We start from the raw sequence: 20122 nt of genomic DNA, 5'->3' as shown, positions 1-20122 counted from the left end.
AGCTGTCAATTGCATGCATAGTCGAGCATCTTTTCGTGACAAAATATCTTGTTTTAAAATGGGAACGTTTTTTATCCAAAAATTAAAAGAGTGCCCCCTATCTCGAAGAAGTTAAGGCAATTCTACCAAATACTAATTGAGTGTATGGTAACTTCTGACCCACTGGGAATGTGATGAAAGAAATAAAAGCTGAAATATATCATTCTCTATACTATTATTCTGACATTTCACATTCTTTAAATAAAGTGGTGATCCTAACTGACCTAAAACAGGGAATTTTTACTAAATATCAGGAATTGTGAAAAACTGATTTTAAATGTATTTGGCTAAGGTTTATGTAAACCTCCGACTTCAACTCTATGTTAATTTAGCTATGTTCGGGACACAGGTATCACACGTATTGGATTCAGTCCCCAGTGTTACATTTCTTACCGAAATACGCACCCTTAGCCGGCTCCAGGTGCAGGCTTGCGGCTGCAGGTTGAATTTCAAGAAATTTAGCTTTAAAACGTCAAGAAAATATCTTTCCAAGACGTCTCGTCTCATGTATATATCTTTTTATATATTTTTCTTCGCATTCTTTAATATTTTTCCTAAAGCTCAACTTAAAAATACACTCCTGTAACCCACCTCACCCAATGTGGTGTGGATCTGTTTTTTTTCTAAAGTATTTATATTTACCTCCGATTGAACCCCGCCAATATTTCACGACTGGAATACCGACATAATCTGCCCGAGGAGCCCAACAGGCCCTCAGGCGCGATGTCCCCTGAAGGCCCATTCTGCTAACCGCGGCCTGCTAGCTATCTATAGCATATTGGACTGTTAGCTGATCCATTGGCCAGTTTCTTGGACCACTATACCCATTTTGCCAATTTGGACTCTGACCCCTCTGCTACTTGGAACCCTACTAATTCCACGACTGGTCTATCAACGTCACCGCACGAGGAGGCAAGAACAATCTTTGCCCCTTTGCGACGTCCCGCTAAGGCCCTTATGTTAGCTTGCTAGCCCCGACCTGCTAACTGTCTGAATCGCTGTGTCCCCAGCCAGCCCAACCACTCACTGGACCCATACAATCACTTGGCTACGCATGCCTCTCCCTAATATCAATATGCCTTGTCCATTACTGTCCTGGTTAGTGGTTCACTGTAGAGCCTATAGCCCTGCTCAATATGCCTTAACCAACCATGTTGCTCCACCTCCCACATATGCGTTGACATCACCTGGTTTAAATGTCTCTAGAGACTATATCTCTCTCACCATTACTCAATGACTAGGTTTACCTCCAATGTACTCTCTTCCCACCATACCTTTGTCTGTACACTATGCCTTGAATCGATGCTATCGTGCCCAGAAACCTGCTCACTTTACTCTCTGTTCCGAACGTGCTAGACGGTCAGTTCTTATAGCCTTTAGCTGTACCCTTATCCTACTTCTCCTCTGCTCCTCTGGTGATGTAGAGGTTAATCCAGGACCTGCAGTGCCTAGCTCCACTCCCACTCCCCAGGTGCTCTCATTTGTTGACTTATGTAACCATAAAAGCCTTGGTTTTATGCATGTTAACATTAGAAGCCTACTCCCTAAGTTTGCTTTAGCACATTCTGCCAACCCGGATGTCTTAGTAGTGTCTGAATCCTGGCTTAGGAAAACAACCAAAAACCCTGAAATTTCCATCCCTAACTAGAATATTTTCCGCCAAGATAGAACTGCAAAGGGGGCGGTGTTGCAATCTACCCCAGAGAGAGAACTCTGTAGGCTATCTTACTTACTTACTTACTTACTTACAGGTCTGTACCAAAACAATTCAAGCTTCTATTTCTAAAAAATCACCTTTCCAGAAACAAGTCTCTCACCGTTGCCGCTTGCTATAGACCACCTTCTGCCCCCAGCTGTGCCCTGGACACCATATGTGAATTGATTGCCCCCCATCTATCTTCTGAGCTCGTGCTGCTAGGTGACCTAAACTAGGACATGCTTAACACCCCGGCCATCCTACAATCTGAGCTTGATGCCCTCAATCTCACACAAATGATCAATGAACCTACCAGGTACAACCCCGAATCTGTAAACACAGGCACCCTCATAGATATCATGCTAACTTACTCGCCCTCCAAATACACCTCTGCTGTTTTCAAATAAGATCTCAGCGATCACTGCCTCATTGCCTGCATCCGTAATGGGTCTGCGGTCAAACGACCACCCCTCATCACTGTCAAACGCTCCCTAAAACACTTCACCGAGCAGGCCTTTCTAATCAACCTGGACAGGGTATCCTGGAATGACATTAACCTTATCCCGTCAGTAGAGGATGCCTGGTTATTCTTTAAAAGTGCCTTCCTCACCATCTTAAATAAGCATGCGCCATTCAAAAAATGTAGAACTAGGAATAGATATAGCCCTTGGTTCACTCCAGACCTGTCTGCCCTTGACCAGCACAAAAACATCCTGTGGTGTTCTGCATTAGCATAGAATAGCCCCCGTGATATGCAACTTTTCAGGAAAGTTAGGAACCAATATACACAGGCAGTTTGAAAAGCTAGCCTTAGCTTTCCTAACAGAAATTTGCATCCTGTTGTACAAACTCCAAAAAGTTCTGGGACACTGTAAAGTTCATGGAGAATAAGAGCACCTCCTCCCAGATGCCCACTGCACTGAGGCTAGAAAACACTGTCACTACCGATAAATCCACAATAATTGAGAATTTCAAGAAGCATTTTTCTACAACTGGCCATGCTTTCCCACCTGGCTAACCCTACCCCGGTCAACAGCCCTGCGCTCCCCACAGCAACTCGCCGAAACCTCCCCCACTTCTCCTTCACCCAAATCCAGATAGCTGGTGATCTGAAAGAGCGGCAAGAATCTGGACCCCTACAAATCAGCCGGGCTAGACAATCTGGACCCTCTTTTTCTAAAATTATCTGCAGAAATTATTGCAACCTCTCTTACTAGTCTGTTCAACCTCTCTTCCGTATCGTCTGAGATTCCCATAGATTGGAAATCTGCCGTGTTCATCCCCTCTTCAAAGGGGGAGACACTAGACCCAAACTGCTACAGACCTATATCTATTCTACCCTGCCTTTCTCAGGTCTTTGAAAGCCAAGTTGACAAACAGATGACCTACCTTTTAGAATCTCACTGTACCTTCTCCGCTATGCAATCTGGTTTCAGAGCTGGTCACGGGTGCACTTCAGCCACGCTCAAGGTCCTAAACGATATCATAACCGCCATCGATAAAAAACATTACTGTGCAGCCGTATTCATCGACCTGGCTAAGGCTTTCTACTCTGTCAATCACCACATTCTTATTGGGAAACTCAACAGCCTTGGTTTCTCAAATGATTGCCTCGCCTGGTTCACCAACTACTTCTCCGATAGAGTTCAGTATGTCAAATTGGAGGGCCTGTTGTCCAGACCTCTGGCAGTCTCTATGGGGGTGCCACAGGGTTCAATCCTCGGGCCGACTCTCTTCTCTGTATGCATCAATGATGTCGCTCTCGCTGCTGGTGATTTATTTGATCCACCTCTATGCAGACGACACCATTCTGTATACCTCTGGCTCTTCGTTGGACACTGTTAAATAACCTCCAGATGAGCTTCAATGCCATACAACTCTCCTTCCGTGGCCTCCAACTGCCCTTAAATGCAAGTAAAACTAAATGCATGCTCTTCAACCGATCGCTAATCCCACCTGCCTGCCCATCCAGCATCACTACACTACTGGACGGTTCTGACCTAGAATATGTGGACAACTACAAATACCTATGTGTCTGGTTTGACTGTAAACTCTCCTTCCAGACTCACATTAAACATCTCCAATCCTAAATTAAATTTAGAATCGGCTTCCTATTTTGCAACCAAGCATCCTTCACTCATGCTGCCAAACATACCCTCGTAAAACTGACCATCCTACTGATCCTCGGCGATGTCATTGACAAAATAGCCTCCAACACTCTACTCAACTAATTGGATGCAGTCTATCACAGTGCCATCCGTTTTGTCAACAAAGCCCCATGTACCACCTACCACTGCGACCTGTATGCTCTCGTTGACTGGCCCTCGCTTCATACTCGTTGCCAAACCCACTGGCTCCAGGTCATCTTCAAGTCTCTGCTAGGTAAAGCTTTGCCTTATCTCAGCTCACGGGTCACCATAGCAGCGCCCACCCGTAGCACGCACTCCAGCAGGTATATCTCACTGGTCACCCCCAAAGCCAATTCTTCCTTTGGCCGCCTCTCCTTCCAGTTCTCTGCTGCCAATGACTGGAACGAGCTGCAAAAATCTCTGAAGCTGGAGACTCATACCTCCCTCACTAGCTTTAACCTGTAGCGACGCCCAGCCCATGAACGGGACATTTATCATCATCTAACACTAAGTAGCATATCGCAACGGACATAAATCTTCCTAGAAAATCTTCCTATTCATGAAAATCACAAGTGAAATAAATTGGAACACAGCTTAGCCTTTTGTTAATCACCCTGTCATCTCAGATTTTCAAAATATGCTTTACAGCCAACGCTAGACAAGCATTTGTGTAAGTTTATCATAGCCTAGCATTGCCTAATGCCTTGCTAGCAGCAGGCAAACTTGTCACGGAAATCAGAAAAGCAATCAAATTAAATCATTTACCTTTGATGAACTTCGGATGTTTTCACTCACGAGACTCCCAGGTAGACAGCCAAAGTTTATTTTTTCCCAAAAGATTATTTTTGTAGGTGAAATAGCTCCGTTTGTTCTTCACGTTTGGCTGAGAAATCTCCCGGAAATTGCGGTCACCACAACGCCGAAAAATATTTTAAATTAGCTCCATAATATCGACAGAAACATGCCGAACGTTTAGAATCCATCCTCAAGGTGCTTTTCTAATATCTATTCGATAATGTATCCGTCGGGACAATTCCTTTTTCTCTAGGACCGATTGGAGTAATGGCTACCTCTGCACTTTACGCGAGAATCTCTCTCGGAGCCACCATGTGACCACTTACGCGATGTGCCCACATACGGCTATTCTTCAACAGAAATGCGTAAAACTACGTCACAATGGTGTAGACACCTTGGGGAATACGTAGAAAGCGTAAGCTCGTTGATGGTACATTCATAGCCATATAGGGAGTCATTGGAACGCAGCGCTTTCAAAACCTGGGGCACTTCCGGATTGGATTTTTCTCAGACTTTCACCTGCATCATCAGTTCTGTTATACTCAGACAATATCTTTACAGTTTTGGAAACGTTAGTGTATTCTATTCAACGCTGTCAATTATATGCATATTCTAGCATCTTTTCCAGACAAAGTATCCTGTTTAAAATGGGAACGTTTTTCCCAAAAATGAAAATACTGCCCCCTAACACCAAGAGGTTTTAAGCACCAGCTATCAGAGCAGCTCACAGATCACTGCACCTGTACATAGCTCATCTGTAAATAGCCCATCCAATCTACGTCATCCCCATACTGTATTTATTTATTTAATTGTTTTTGCACCCCAGTATCATCTAGCACACTCTTCTTCACATCCTACCATTCCAGTGTTTAATTGCTTATATTGTAATTACTTTGCCACCATGGCCTGTTTATTGCCTTTACCTCTCTTATCCTACCTCATTTGTACTCACTGTATATAGATTTTTCTACTGAATTATTGATTGTATGTTTGTTTTTTCCATGTGTAACTCTGTGTTGTTGTAGGTGTCGACCTGCTTTGCTTTATCTTGGCCAGGTCACAGTTGCAAATTATAACTTGTTCTCAACTAGCCTTCCTGGTTAAATAAAGGTAAAACTAAAATCTCTCCACCCCATAGCAGAATGTGTAGAATTGCAGGGAGTTAGCTGTTAAAATGCACATTTTCAGAAAGCTTGCTCCACCTCGTGGAAACATTTTGTAGAACTGTAGGAAAATGACTTGATATCTGTTAGTTTAAAAATAATATTTGTCGCGCGTCAAGACGGGGGCCCCTAAAAGGTTTTGCCCATGAGGTGGGTGGGCCTGTCATACAAAATACTGTCATCTTTTTAGCTAAACAAAAATAGTTTAAACAGCTGAATTGTTGCAACAATCAGCTTTGTTTACATAGTGGGGATGAAAATGTCATTTTTGCTGTAATCTCTAGAATTCGGTGAATTCGGTCATCACACCATTTATATAGCAATGAACGCTAATAGTTTATCTCACACCAGGCTCCCCCCCCCCAGGCCTGTCCTCTGTTCTCACACCAGCCTCTTCCCCCCCAGGCCTGTCCTCTGTTCTCACACCAGCCTCTTCCCCCCCAGGCCTGTCCTCTGTTCTCACACCAGTCTCTCCCCCAGGCCTGTACTCTGTTCTCACACCAGCCTCTTCCCCCCCAGGCCTGTCCTCTGTTCTCACACCAGCCTCTTCCCCCCCAGGCCCGTCCTCTGTTCTCACACCAGCCTCTTCCCCCAGGCCTGTCCTCTGTTCTCACACCTTTCCCTCCCCCCGGGCCTGTCCTCTGTTCTCACACCATTCCCTCCCCCCAGGCCCGTCCTCTGTTCTCACACCAGCCTCTTCCCCCAGGCCTGTCCTCTGTGCTCACACCAGCCTCTTCCCCCCCAGGCCTGTCCTCTGTTCTCACACCAGCCTCTCCCCCCAGGCCTGTCCTCTGTTTTCACACCAGCTTCTCCCCCCAGGCCTGTCCTCTGTTCTCACACCAGCCTCTCCCCCCAGGCCTGTCCTCTGTGCTCACACCAGCCTCTTCCCCCAGGCCTGTCCTCTGTGCTCACACCAGCCTCTTCCCCCCAGGCCTGTCCTCTGTTCGCACACCAGCCTCTTCCCCCCCAGGCCTGTCCTCTGTTCTCACACCAGCCTCTCCCCCCAGGCCTGTCCTCTGTTCTCACACCAGCCTCTCCCCCCAGGCCTGTCCTCTGTTCTCACACCAGCCTCTTCCCCCTCAGGCCTGTCCTCTGTTCTCACCAGCTCCCTCTCCCTGTGAAACCTGACCCAGAATCAGACCTCTGGTTGGCTGGCTTCCATCATACACCTGGTAACCCTGCTCACCTTGAGTGTGTGTGTGGCAGGAGCAGACATGTCAGGCAGCTCCATCCATGCCATAGTATGTCGTTGTACAGCACACTCATTGCAATTGCCGCCAGTCTACTGATGTCCAGTGTGTGTTTCCTCATGTTAGTTGTGACTGCGTCAGACAGACGCACTGTGGTGTCATGTTTCCTTTCATGTGTGTAACTGGGCTCCTTCATGACGTCACCCTATGGCTTCCTGCATTGTTTTGTCTGAGACAGGCATTCAACTACACATTTGACGAGGTGCTTAGTAGAGTTGGAGGATATGTACAAAAGTCCTTGGGACGATGAATTACCTGAATGGATGAGATAACGATAAATGGAACAATACGTTTAAACTTCTAATATAAAATAAATAATATGCCATTTAGCAGACGCTTTTATCCAAAGCGACTTACAGTCATGTGTGCATACATTCTACGTATGGGTGGTCCCGGGAATCGAACCCACTACCCTGGCGTTACAAGCGCCATGCTCTACCAACTGAGCTACAGAAGGACCACTACTGGTTTGATGGTTGTACCACCATCAATTGTCCCATTTAAAAATCACCCATATTAGCAAACTTGTTTCATTTCAAACTTCACATTTCTCTAGTATAGGCTTCTTATCATAATGAAAGACATCAGAAAAATGCCTGCGATAAGTGATCGATATGGTCGCTGTTGATCATTTTTGGTTTATCGTCCCAGTTCTAGTGCTTAGTTCCACAATTTACCAATGGGTCGGTGTGTGTGTGTTTACTTAGCCCTGTCTTGGTGGCTCAGTAATTGTCTCCCTGAGAGAATGGCCCAGTTCTAGTTCAGAGTGTTGAATGACAGTCAAAGAACAGTTGTATCTGCATAGCTGATCATGTTAAGTGGCCAAGATGGTGGCTCCAAATGGGCATGATCCTGCACTCGCTGCAGAGCCAAAATGGACCCAAGCACTTAACACCATTAGAGACAATGGGGCTGCTGCTTGATTTACTGGCCTAGTGTTATTGAGCCAAAATGGAGATTGAACTGTGGTCTGCTAGAGCACTTAAACACAAGCTCTTTAGGAATAGGTCATTACAGAAAGGTAACTGTGAGTGTGGATGGTCTATTGTGGTGAAACACTGAGCCAGAGTGGAAACTGGGAAGCATGTGGTTCTTTACCAAAGCTGCTGAAGCACTTACTGTTTGTGTGTGTGTTTGTGCGGTGGTACTTGAACCACCCCCTAAAACCAGAAACATCACATCCGTTACATTTTAGAAAGGAATTTTGAAAACCTGGCAACTCTACTCCCACACTAACATCCGTCATTGCACACTCACAGGAGGAATTGAGAAATGGCAGCTAAATTTACCTTGACTCCCCGTTTACTTGATAATTGCCTTGGCAACGGCCTCGGGTCCAGGCGAGGGGGGGAACCAGAGCATGTTGTCATGGGTGAGAAGAGAGGTTGGTGACCTTTTGTTCCTGTGTTTGCTTAGTGGGCATTCCTCTGAGGGCTGGCGCTCACCCAACCATGGCCGGTCTCTGTGTTATATAGGGCTCCCCCCGGGGGTGAAGATGGAGAAATACAGGCTCCTCAGCCAGACACCACCCAACCTTTAGTCATTAGTAAAGGGCATCAGATTATGCCTGCCTCTCAATAGGACAATAGGAATTGGATGAAGTCTGAGTTGTGTACCATGTGGTTGTGTGGTTCTTCAGCAGTTCATGATTACTCCCCCTAACGGTCCTCTTTCCTCATCCCAGGTCCTTATGGTTGAGCTGGGTGTTGGTCCCTGCGATGCCTCCTGCCATGACAAACCTCATGGACTTGTGGGCAGCCCACTCCCAGCTGTGTGGAGAGGACCTGGTCACTGTGGACTTCCTGTTACCCACCGGCATCTACATTCAGATGGACGTCCCCAGAGAGGCCACCATACAACACATCAAACTGGTAGGAGGGGGACAGGGGGTAGGCTCGAGTATGTATGTGTTTTGGGAGAGTGGGTATGTGTTTTGGGAGAGTGGGTATGTGTTTTGGGAGAGTGGGTATGTGTTTTGGGAGAGTGGGTATGTGTTTTGGGAGAGTGGGTATGTGTTTTGGGAGAGTGGGTATGTGTTTTGGGAGAGTGGGTATGTGTTTTGGGAGAGTGGGTATGTGTTTGTTGTATGTGTCAGTGGAATTATGTGATTTTATGACGCTTGTAGGTATTTTTGCTGGGTTGTCTGTAGTTAAAAGGAGTGTCTATCCTGAGGTTTAATCATTTCAGACAGCAGTCAAATCAGTGCAGTTGCCATTTAGAGCAGCATTGGAAAGTATAGACTCCTAGAAAAGGCCTAGAAAAGGCCTACTGTGCATCAAGATGTTTTTCTCATGAGAATTCAGTACAATTATAATGCTATGGATTTCTATCCACATTGCCTTCCCAGCTCTACAGCATCTTCAACCTTACAGGCTTTCTTATCTCTCCAATTAGAAGAGAAAGCAACACATTAGTTTACAACATTCATTAGTTTAACGCAGATTGGTTAGAATGGTTTTAAAGAATGTGTTGACTGGCTGAAGTTCTGGTTCTGAGCCATTGTAAAAGGCCATCATAACAACTAGAACAAGCTGTAGGCTGCTGTAGACAGCCGTCTCCTCTTCAGTCCAGACAGACGCTGTCTAATGGGTGTTATGACACAGCTGGCGGCTGGCGCGGTTTGTTTGTCTCTGAGCTGCACTCACTGCATGCAAATAATGCTATGACATCATGCGTGACCCGGCTAGTGGGTAGAGGTGGGGTGAGATGGAGGCCAAAGGTCAGCAATGTAACAATGCACTGTAGTTTTTACCGTCATTTAAGGTGTCATATTTTGGTCACAATTAGTGTTTTTTTTTTATGATTATAGTTTAAATACTTTGGAGGATGCTTTTTATTTGTTTTACCCTTTGGTGAGATCCCTCTCCCTCCTGGTGTTTTTCACCAGTCTGAGACCCGCGCGCAGAGAGACCCGCGCGCAGAGAGACCCGCGCGCAGAGAGACCCGCGCGCAGAGAGACCCGTGCTCTAAAGGCTCCTATTTCTGTGTTATGTTAAATTAAGTCTATGATTTGATAGAGCAGTCTGACTGAGCGGTGGTAGGAACCAGCAGGCTCGTAAGCATTCAAACAGCACTTTCCTGCTTTTTGCCAGCAGCTCTTCGCAAGCACAGCACTGTTTATGACTTCAAGCCTATCAGCCTAATGGCTGGTGTAACCAATGTGAAATGGATAGCTAGTTAGCGGGGTGCGCGCTAATAGCGTTTCAAGCGTCACTTGTCCCCTTGCGCGGCTTTTGTGGAGCGATGGGTAACGCTGCTTCGAGGGTGGCTGTTGTCGATGTGTTCCTGGTTCGAGCCCAGGTAGGGGTGAGGAGAGGGACGGAAGCTATACTGTTACACTGGCAATACTAAAGTGCCTATAAGAACATCCAATAGTCAAAGGTATATGAAATACAAATGGTATAGAGAGAAATAGTCCTACAATTCCTATAATAACTACAACCTAAAACCTCTTGCCTTGCAATATTGAAGTCTCATGTTAAAAGGAACCACCAGCTTTCATATATTTCGTGTTCTGATTAAGGAACTTAAACGGTAGCTTTTTTACATGGCACATAATTGCACTTTTACTTCTCCAACACTTTGTTTTTGCATTATTTAACCAAATTGAACATGTTTCATTATTTATTTGAGGCTAAATTGATTTTTATTGATGTATTATATTAAGTTAAAATAAGTGTTCATTCAGTATTGTTGTAATTGTTATTATTACAAATAAATAAATAAAAATCGGCATCAGCTTTTTTGGTCCCCAATAATCGGTATCGGCGTTGAAAAATCATAATCGGTCAACCTCTAATACCAATTAGGATCTGGCTAAAAATACTTGGATCAGTTATAGAACCCATTGCCCTTTTATGGTTGTGAGGTCTGGGGTCCGCTCACCAACCAAGAATTCACTAAATGGGACCAACACCAAATTAAGACTCTGCATGTAGAATTCTGAAAAGATATCCTCCATGTATAACATAACACACCAAATAAAGCATGCAGAGCAGAATTAGGCTGATTCCCACTAATTATCCAAATCCAGAAAAGAGCTGTTTAAATTCTACAACCACCTAAAAGGAAGTGATTCCCAAAGCTTCCATAACAAAGCCATGAACCTGGAGAAGGGTCCCCTAAGCAAGCTGGTCCTGGGGCTCTGTTCACAAACACAAACAGAGCCCACAGAGCCCCAGGACAGCAACACAATTAAACCCCACCAAATCATGAGAACCAAAATATAATTATTTCTCATGTGTGAAGTAATTTTTAAAAAAACAGAGTAAACTAGAATTCTATTTGGCCCTGAACAGAGAGTACACAGTGGCAGAATACCTGACCACTGGGACTGACCCAAAATGTAAGGAAATCTTTGACTATGTACAGACTCAGCGAGCATAGCCTTGCTATTGAGAAAGGCCACCGTAGGCAGACATGGCTTTCAAGAGAAGTATGTACACTGCCCACAAAATTAGGTGGAAACTGAGCTGCACGTCCTAACCTCCTGCCAAACTTATGACCATATTTGAGACTCATATTTCCCTCAGACTACACAGACCCACAAAGAATTCGGGAAAAAAACAAATTCAATTTTGATAAACTTCCATATCTACTGGGTGAAATACCACAGTGTGCCATCACAGCAGCAAGATGTGTGACCTGTTGCCACGAGAAAAGGGCAACCAGTGAAGAACAAACACCACTGTAAATAGAACCCATATTTATGATGATTTATTTTCCTTTTTGTACTTTAACCATTTGTACATCGTTACAACAGTGTGTGTCTGTGTGTGTGTGTTGTGTGTGTGTGTGTGTGTGTGTGTGTGTGTGTGTGTGTGTGTGTGTGTGTGTGTGTGTGCATATGTATGTATGTATGTAATGTATGTATGTATGTGTGTATGTGTATGTGTGTGTATGTGTGTGTGTGTGTGTATATATGTGTATATTTATGTATGTATGTGTATATATATATATGTATATATGTGTATATATATATATTTATATATGTAACATTTGTCATGTCTTTATTCTTTTGAAACTTCTGTATGTGTAATGTTTACTGTTCATTTTGATTGTTTCATTTTTGTATATTATCTACTTCACTTGCTTTGGTAATGTTAACATATGTTTCCCATGCTAATAAAGCCATTTGGGGGAGGGGGAGATGTATTTCCCCCAACTAAAGATGTTTAGGAGGAGAGACGTCCCCAGACAAAAGGCCTGCCAGCCAGCTAACATTAAACCCCACCCAGACACTATTTTCTAGACAACACAGTAGCTGGGTGGAGCTCAGACAGGACGTGGGCATGACATTTATCAGGGGCACAATGACACAACCACTCAGCCACCATTAGAATACCTAATCTTTGACTTGTATTCTAATGTAAGGATATGTGGCCTGATCTTCGTCCTCGACTAGCCAACAGCACAGGAACCGTTGTGACTTGTACTCAATGAGTGTCGTTTTAGGGAAAAATACATTGTTACCCATCCAATGTGTACGCAATAAAAAATCAACTGAATGTAAGACACAAATATTCAAAAGATACTGTTGAAAGAAATGAAGTTTTAATAAAATATCTTAAGTTATTATGTTGCTTCAAGGTGCTGACTTCTAAGAGGGAGTGTCATTTTAGTTAACAGTAGTGATCATGTGGTCTCTGGGTGCTTACAAATATCATGGTGGTTAAATTTGACAGATAATTAGACAATGGATAATAACAACACATTTGTTAAGTAACAGCAATTATTTGTCATGTGAGCATCGGACAGCCAAATAGTAAACAGTAATTCAATCTAGGATGCGGTAAAAGTTGAAAACCGGGAGTGTTTTTGTTTTAGCCTCTATAGGTCTATACTTTGGGGACTTGGTCTGATGTTATGATCAGTAAGTTGATTATGGCAGAAGAATGTTGTGGCAAGGGGTTTAACTTGTTTGTATGAAATGAGGTGACATGACTCCTTGTCTTCTACTCTGTCCCCATGTTTATCTTCTTGGTGACCTTTTGGCTCAAACACAAACACACCCTGTGACTGCGCAACGGGACATGATTCATGTCCTGATTGGTTTGTGGAAGTATGATTCATGTCCTGATTGGTTTATTCAGGACCTGTGTCATGTTTATATTTCCCTGTCATCATCATATGGTTGTTGTTCATCCATTGGTTGTTAACATTTCAGTCATGCTGATTCTTAGAACTACTGTTGTCTTTAGACTCTATTATTGTGATGTGAGTCATGATGCTATTGCTAATAATTGAGGTTTCACTTGTTGTTGTAGATCCTATATTGTAGAGGCTGAGCCTGTCTCTGTGTCGCCTGTGATCACACAGGTAGATTGTCAACTTGTCTTGCCATAGTTTCTGTAATAACTCTGTTATCCCCCTCTTCCTCCTTCTTCCTCATAGCTCCTATGGAAGCAGGCCCAGTCATACCCCCTGTTCCCTTCTCTGGGGGAGATGGAGGGCCACATGTTTGAGTGTGTGAACCAGGCAGCGGTGCACGAGGAGCTGGAGGATGAGACCAGGCGCCTCTGTGACGTCAGGCCCTTCTGGCCCATGCTCAAACTGGTCACACGTAACTGTGGCCGCGCCGAACGCCTACTCGACTCCAAGATCGGCGTGCTCATCGGAAAAGGTGACACCTACTCTCTCACTCACACACTCTGACACACAGCTACAGTAGACCCCCACACTGATGTTTGACCTGTGGTTTGAACAGAGTGGTGATGCTCCTAGATAGTGATCACACACACACACTCTGAAGACACACCACCACCGGTTAATCTCTGTCTCCAGTATATTGATATCTTTGCCTTGGCTGTCAGATGTGAGTCGTCTTTTCAGATGTTTTATGTCATCATCCCAATATCAGCTGAAGTCAGGCCCGTCGGATGCAAAACAATCCGGTTAGAATAGACAGGCTCCTGATGTCTGTTACATCGTTTGTCACTCAGTATTATCTGTGATGGTGCTAAGGCGCTGTGCTGAGTGGAGGCGGCAAGCCAGACCACCACGGTAATGGTGGGGAAGATAAAGCCCATGGGTGGAACGGTCAGTCTATTGAGTTGGTACACACAAAAATAAATATTATTACACACTGGTGATGCGGTTTTACTCATTACCCGCGCTCCCCACGGTTATATCCAGGGCGGACTGGTTTAGGGTCATTGAAGGTCATTAAATATTGGGTGGCGTACGGGTTGTTTCTCTTAATTCAATCTGTAAAAATAATTGTATATCCATCTGCTGTATTGACATTTTATTTTCATTATTTTAGGCTGTCATGAGCCTAAGCTTTAGGGCTGAACTGTACACGTACCGAAGAGCCTACACAGCCAATCGCCAAATACTGCTTTAGGAACAGACAGAAATGGTTAACATCAATACAGAGGCTAAATCGTTTCTTCTTCTTGAACTGCACTGTTGGTTTAGGGCTTGTAATGAAGCATTTCACAGTAAAGTCTACACTTGTTGTATTCGGCTCACAAAGTTTGATTTTGAAAAAGAACATTGTCGAAGTTTAATTCAATAAGACAAAAGCTGCCGAAAGGAGAGTTGACAATAAAGAGGTGGGGAGGACAGAAAAGTACAGTTTAGGAAATAGTTGGTAAAAGAGTAAAAGAGGATGATAGCAGTGCGGCTGTGTGATGATTATGAGGCGCTATACAAATTTGACAGTAACTAGACAGAGAATTCAAATAGGCCCATGGCACGTCAAGGGAACAGTAGCCTACTGTTCAGGTGGGTTACCTGGAACCTGGAACCTGGAACCTGACTGTAGGATTAAGCATTTCTTGCTGTAAAATAATACACCAAATAAATGTCGGCAACATTTTTACAGGAGTCGAGAAATGTGATTTTTCTTTCTGCATCCTGAGGGAATGCAATGCTCAGTTAGTACCTCTACAGATAATATGTATCTTCATCATAAAAGCTGATATTTCAACCACATAAAATATGCATCCAAGCCGACTTGAAATCTTATCAGAAACACATTGGGTCGTTTTCACAGCTTTCTTTTTCTTTACAACCAGTCAAATTAATGTTATTTGGATATTTTGCACAGAAAATATTTTTGTTGCTGAGTTATTGTATTTTCTCCCCAACCCCTAAATGTCTTTGCTCTGCCAATGATGACAGAGAGAACTTGACCGACGTCAACTAGATTGAAGTATTCATGCTATCTATCTATTACATTACTCTGTTGAGCAACGGTTTATTTAGTCTTCATATAGGGGTTTATTTAGTTCACATATAGTCGGGTGGTTGCGGATGGGTTATTAGCAATTGCGGGTGTGTGTGAACAAACACACACAGTCGTGTTGGCCTGAGGGTGTGTGGGGACATAGATGGTCGGGGTCTATGGAGGTCCCCTAGGCTGCTGGCCAACCAGGCCTGTTCAGAGAGGGAATCAGTGATAATAATTGAAGGAGACTAATCCCATGTTGATATTCTCTCCCTCTTGGCTCCGCTTTTTTTTGTCAGATGTGATAAGCGGTACTCAAAACAGCCCTCAGGCGCTGGCTAGCCACACACACACTGAGGGAGTTCTGGCTAGCCACACACACACTGAGGGAGTTCTGGCTAGCCACACACATCTGGCTAGCCACACACACACTGAGGGAGTTCTGGCTAGCCACACACATCTGGCTAGCCACACACACACTGAGGGAGTTCTGGCTAGCCACACACACACTGAGGGAGTTCTGGCTAGCCACACACACACACACTGAGGGAGTTCTGGCTAGCCACACACATCTGGCTAGCCACACACACACACACTGAGGGAGTTCTGGCTAGCCACACACATCTGGCTAGCCACACACACACACATTGAGGGAGTTCTGGCTAGCCACACACACACACACTGAGGGAGTTCTGGCTAGCCACACACACACTGAGGGGGTTCTGGCTAGCCACACACATCTGGCTAGCCACACACACACACACACACACTGAGGGAGTTCTGGCTAGCCACACACATCTGGCTAGCCACACACACTGAGGGAGTTCTGGCTAGCCACACACACACACTGAGGGAGTTCTGGCTAGCCCACACACACACACTGAGGGAGTTCTGGCTAGCCACACACATCTGGCTAGCCACACACACACACTGAGGAGTTCTGGCTAGCCACACACACACACACTGAGGGAGTTCTGGCTAGCCACACACACACTGAGGGGGTTCTGGCTAGCCACACACATCTGGCTAGCCACACACACACACACACTGAGGGAGTTCTGGCTAGCCACACACATCTGGCTAGCCACACACACACCCACTGAGGGAGTTCTGGCTAGCCACACACACACACACACACTGAGGGAGTTCTGGCTAGCCACACACATCTGGCTAGCCACACACATCTGGCTAGCCACACACAGACACACTGAGGGAGTTCTGGCTAGCCACACACATCTGGCTAGCCACACACACACACACACACTGAGGGAGTTCTGGCTAGCCACACACACACACACACTGAGGGAGTTCTGGCTAGCCACACACATCTGGCTAGCCACACACACACACTGAGGGAGTTCTGGCTAGCCACACACACACACACACTGAGGGAGTTCTGGCTAGCCACACACACACTGAGGGAGTTCTGGCTAGCCACACACACACTGAGGGAGTTCTGGCTAGCCACACACACACACTGAGGGAGTTCTGGCTAGCCACACACACACACACTGAGGGAGTTCTGGCTAGCCACACACACACACACACTGAGGGAGTTCTGGCTAGCCACACACACACACTGAGGAGTTCTGGCTAGCCACACACACACACACACACACACACACACACACTGAGGGAGTTCTGGCTAGCCACACACATCTGGCTACACACACACACACACACTGAGGGAGTTCTGGCTAGCCACACACACACACACACACACTGAGGAGTTCTGGCTAGCCACACACATCTGGCTACACTGAGGGAGTTCTGGCTAGCCACACACACACACACACACACACACACACACACTGAGGAGTTCTGGCTAGCCACACACACACTGAGGGAGTTCTGGCTAGCACACACACACACACACACACACACTGAGGGACTAGCACACACACACACTGAGGGAGTTCTGGCTAGCCACACCACACACACACACACACACACACACACACACACACACACACACACACACACACACTGAGGGAGTTCTGGCTAGCACACACACACACACACTGAGGGAGTTCTGGCTAGCCACACACACACACACACTGAGGAGTTCTGGCTAGCCACACACACACACACACACACACTGAGGGAGTTCTGGCTAGCCACACACACACACACACACACACACACACTGAGGGAGTTCTGGCTAGCCACACACACACACACACACACACACACACACACACACACACACACACACACACACACACTGAGGGAGTTCTGGCTAGCCACACACACACACACACACACTGAGGGAGTTCTGGCTAGCCACACACACACACACTGAGGGAGTTCTGGCTAGCCACACACACACACACACACACACACACTGAGGGAGTTCTGGCTAGCCACACACACACACACATAAGGAGCACTCGCTAGTCACACTCACACACACTGAGGGAGTTCTGGCTAGCCACACACACACACACACACACACACACACACACACACACACACACACACACACACACACACACACACTGAGGGAGTTCTGGCTAGCCACACACACACACACACTGAGGGAGTTCTGGCTAGCCACACACACACTGAATCTTTGGTATAAAATGCTTTGGTATAAAATGCTGTAAAACCTCTTGTGGCCTTGTTATGCACTCCCGATCACCTGCAAAGTCGTTATGCAATGCTTATAAAGCTGTCATGAAGTACTTATGAAGCTTCATGAACCATTCACAGGTCTCCACGAGCTGGATGCTCTGCAGGACCAGGAGGTGAAGGACTTCCGCAGTAAGATGTTCCGTATCAGCGAGGAGAAGATGCAGCGGGTACAGCTGATGACCTGGAGCGAGTGGCTGCAGGCCTGCTTCTCTCCGCAGCTGGAGCCAGGGGGAGGAGCCACACCCGTCACAGACGGTGTCAACGACAAACAGGCCGAGGCCAGCCTCAAAGTCACCATGCACTTTGACCAGTCCCAGGTACCTAACAGTACACATTGGGAGCACAATATTTCCCATCAGAAATACACACACACACTCAGAGAGCAACATATGCCCCAACAATGGGGTGAATGTCGCTGTCTTAGAGTAGTCACATTTACAATACTACACACCCTCAGCTGTAATCAATCGATCAATCAAATGTATTTATGAATCCCTTTTTACATCAGCAGATGTCACAAAGTGCTATACAGAGGTCACAAAGTGCTATACAGTTTTAGGCTATACAGCCCAAAACCCCAAGCAATGCCGATGTAGAAGCACAGTGGCTAGGAAAAACTCTAGAAAGGCAGAAACCTAGAAAGGAACCAGGCTCTGAGGGGTGGCCAGTCCTCTTCTGGCTGTGCCGTGTGGGGATTATAAGAGTACATGACCATTTAAGGCCAGATTGAACATCTTGAAGAACAAACATTCATAGGTGACCAGCAGGGTCAAATAATAATCAGCGGTTGTAGAGGGTCCAACAGGTCAGTACCTCAGGAGTAAATGTCAGTTGGCTTCTCATAGCCGAGCATTCAGAGGTCGAGACAGCAGGTGCGAGAGAGTTGAAAACAGCAGGTCAAGGTAGCACCTCCGGTGGACAGGTCAGGGTTCCCAAGCCGTAGGCAGAACAGTTGAAACTGGAGCAGCAGCACGACCAGGTGGACTAGGGACAGCAGGAGTCATCAGGCCAGGTAGTCCTGAGGCATAATCCTAGGGCTCCGGTCCACTGAGAGGGGGAGAGAGAGAGAATTGGAGCACACTTAAATTCACTCTGGACACCAGATAAGACAAGAAAATTACACCAGATATAACAGACTAACCCTAGTCCCCCGGCACATAGACTATACTTCGTACATACTGGAGACTGAGACGGGTGGGTCAGGGGACACCACTAGAGGGATATCAACAGACCACAAACATACTTGGCTGAGTATAGCCCACAAATATCTCCTCCACTGCACATGCCCGACGGGGTGCAAAACCGGACAGGAATATCTTGTCTGTGACTCAACCCTGTCAAGTGACGCACCCCTCCTAAGGACGGCATGGAAGAGCACTAGTAAGCCAGTGACTCAGCCCCTGTATTAGGGTCAGAGGCAGAAAATCCCAGTGGAGACGGGGAAGCTGGCCAGGCAGAGACGGCACAAGCAGTTCGTCGCTCCAGTGCCTTGCCTTCACCTTCGCACCCCTGGGCCAGGCTACACTCAATCATAGGATATACTGAAGAGATGTGTCTTCAGCAAGGACTTAAAGGATGAGACCGAGTCTGCGTCTCTCACATGGATAGGCAAATCATTCCATAAAAATGTAGCTATATAGGAGACAGCCCTGCTTCCAGCTGTTTGCTTAGAAATTTTAGGGACAATAAGGAGGCCTGCGTCTTGTGACCGTAACGTAGGTATGTATGGCAGGACCAAATCGGAGAGATTGGTAGGAACCATCCCATTTAGTGCTTTGTAGGTTAGCAGTAAAACTTTTAAATCAGCCCTAGCCTTAACAGGAAGCCAGTGTAGAGAGGCAAGCACTGGAGTAATATGATCACATTTTTGGGTTCTAGTCAAGATTCTAGCAGCTGTGTTTAGCACCAACTGAAGTTTATTTAGTGCTTTATCCGGGTAGCCAGAGAGTAGAGCATTTTGGTCATCTAATCTAGAAATTAAAAATGCATGGATTAGCTTTTCTGCATAATTTTTGGACAAAAAGTTAGACTTTTGTGATGTTACGAAGATTGAAAAAAACGATCCTTGACATATTCTTGATATGTTCTTCAAAAGAGATCAGGGTCCAGAATAACGCAGAGGTCCTTCGGTTTTATTTGAGACGACTGTACAACCATCAAGATTAATTGTCAGATCCAACAGCAGATCTTTGTTTCTTGGGACCCAGAACAAGCATCTATGTTTTGTCCGAGTTTAAAAGTAA

General features: G+C 45.7%; 1 protein-coding gene across 2 annotated transcripts in view; it reads left to right on the top strand.

The window, feature by feature from the left end:
- The window catches only part of LOC118392345 (phosphatidylinositol 4,5-bisphosphate 3-kinase catalytic subunit beta isoform), a 92643-nt gene that overhangs the window by 44265 nt on the left and 28256 nt on the right, over positions 1-20122 (top strand). For both annotated transcript variants that reach the window (XM_035784300.2, XM_052511005.1), the window contains exons 3-5: positions 8757-8943; positions 13466-13694; positions 17958-18196. In XM_035784300.2, coding sequence (XP_035640193.1) covers positions 8791-8943; positions 13466-13694; positions 17958-18196 — 621 coding nt within the window. In that variant the 5' untranslated portion in view covers positions 8757-8790. The remainder of the gene's footprint in view (positions 1-8756; positions 8944-13465; positions 13695-17957; positions 18197-20122) is intronic.

The sequence above is a fragment of the Oncorhynchus keta genome, chromosome 1, assembly GCF_023373465.1.
Source record: "Oncorhynchus keta strain PuntledgeMale-10-30-2019 chromosome 1, Oket_V2, whole genome shotgun sequence".
In the NCBI taxonomy this organism is placed as follows: domain Eukaryota; kingdom Metazoa; phylum Chordata; class Actinopteri; order Salmoniformes; family Salmonidae; genus Oncorhynchus; species Oncorhynchus keta.
This window is presented reverse-complemented; position numbering and strand designations above follow the sequence as displayed.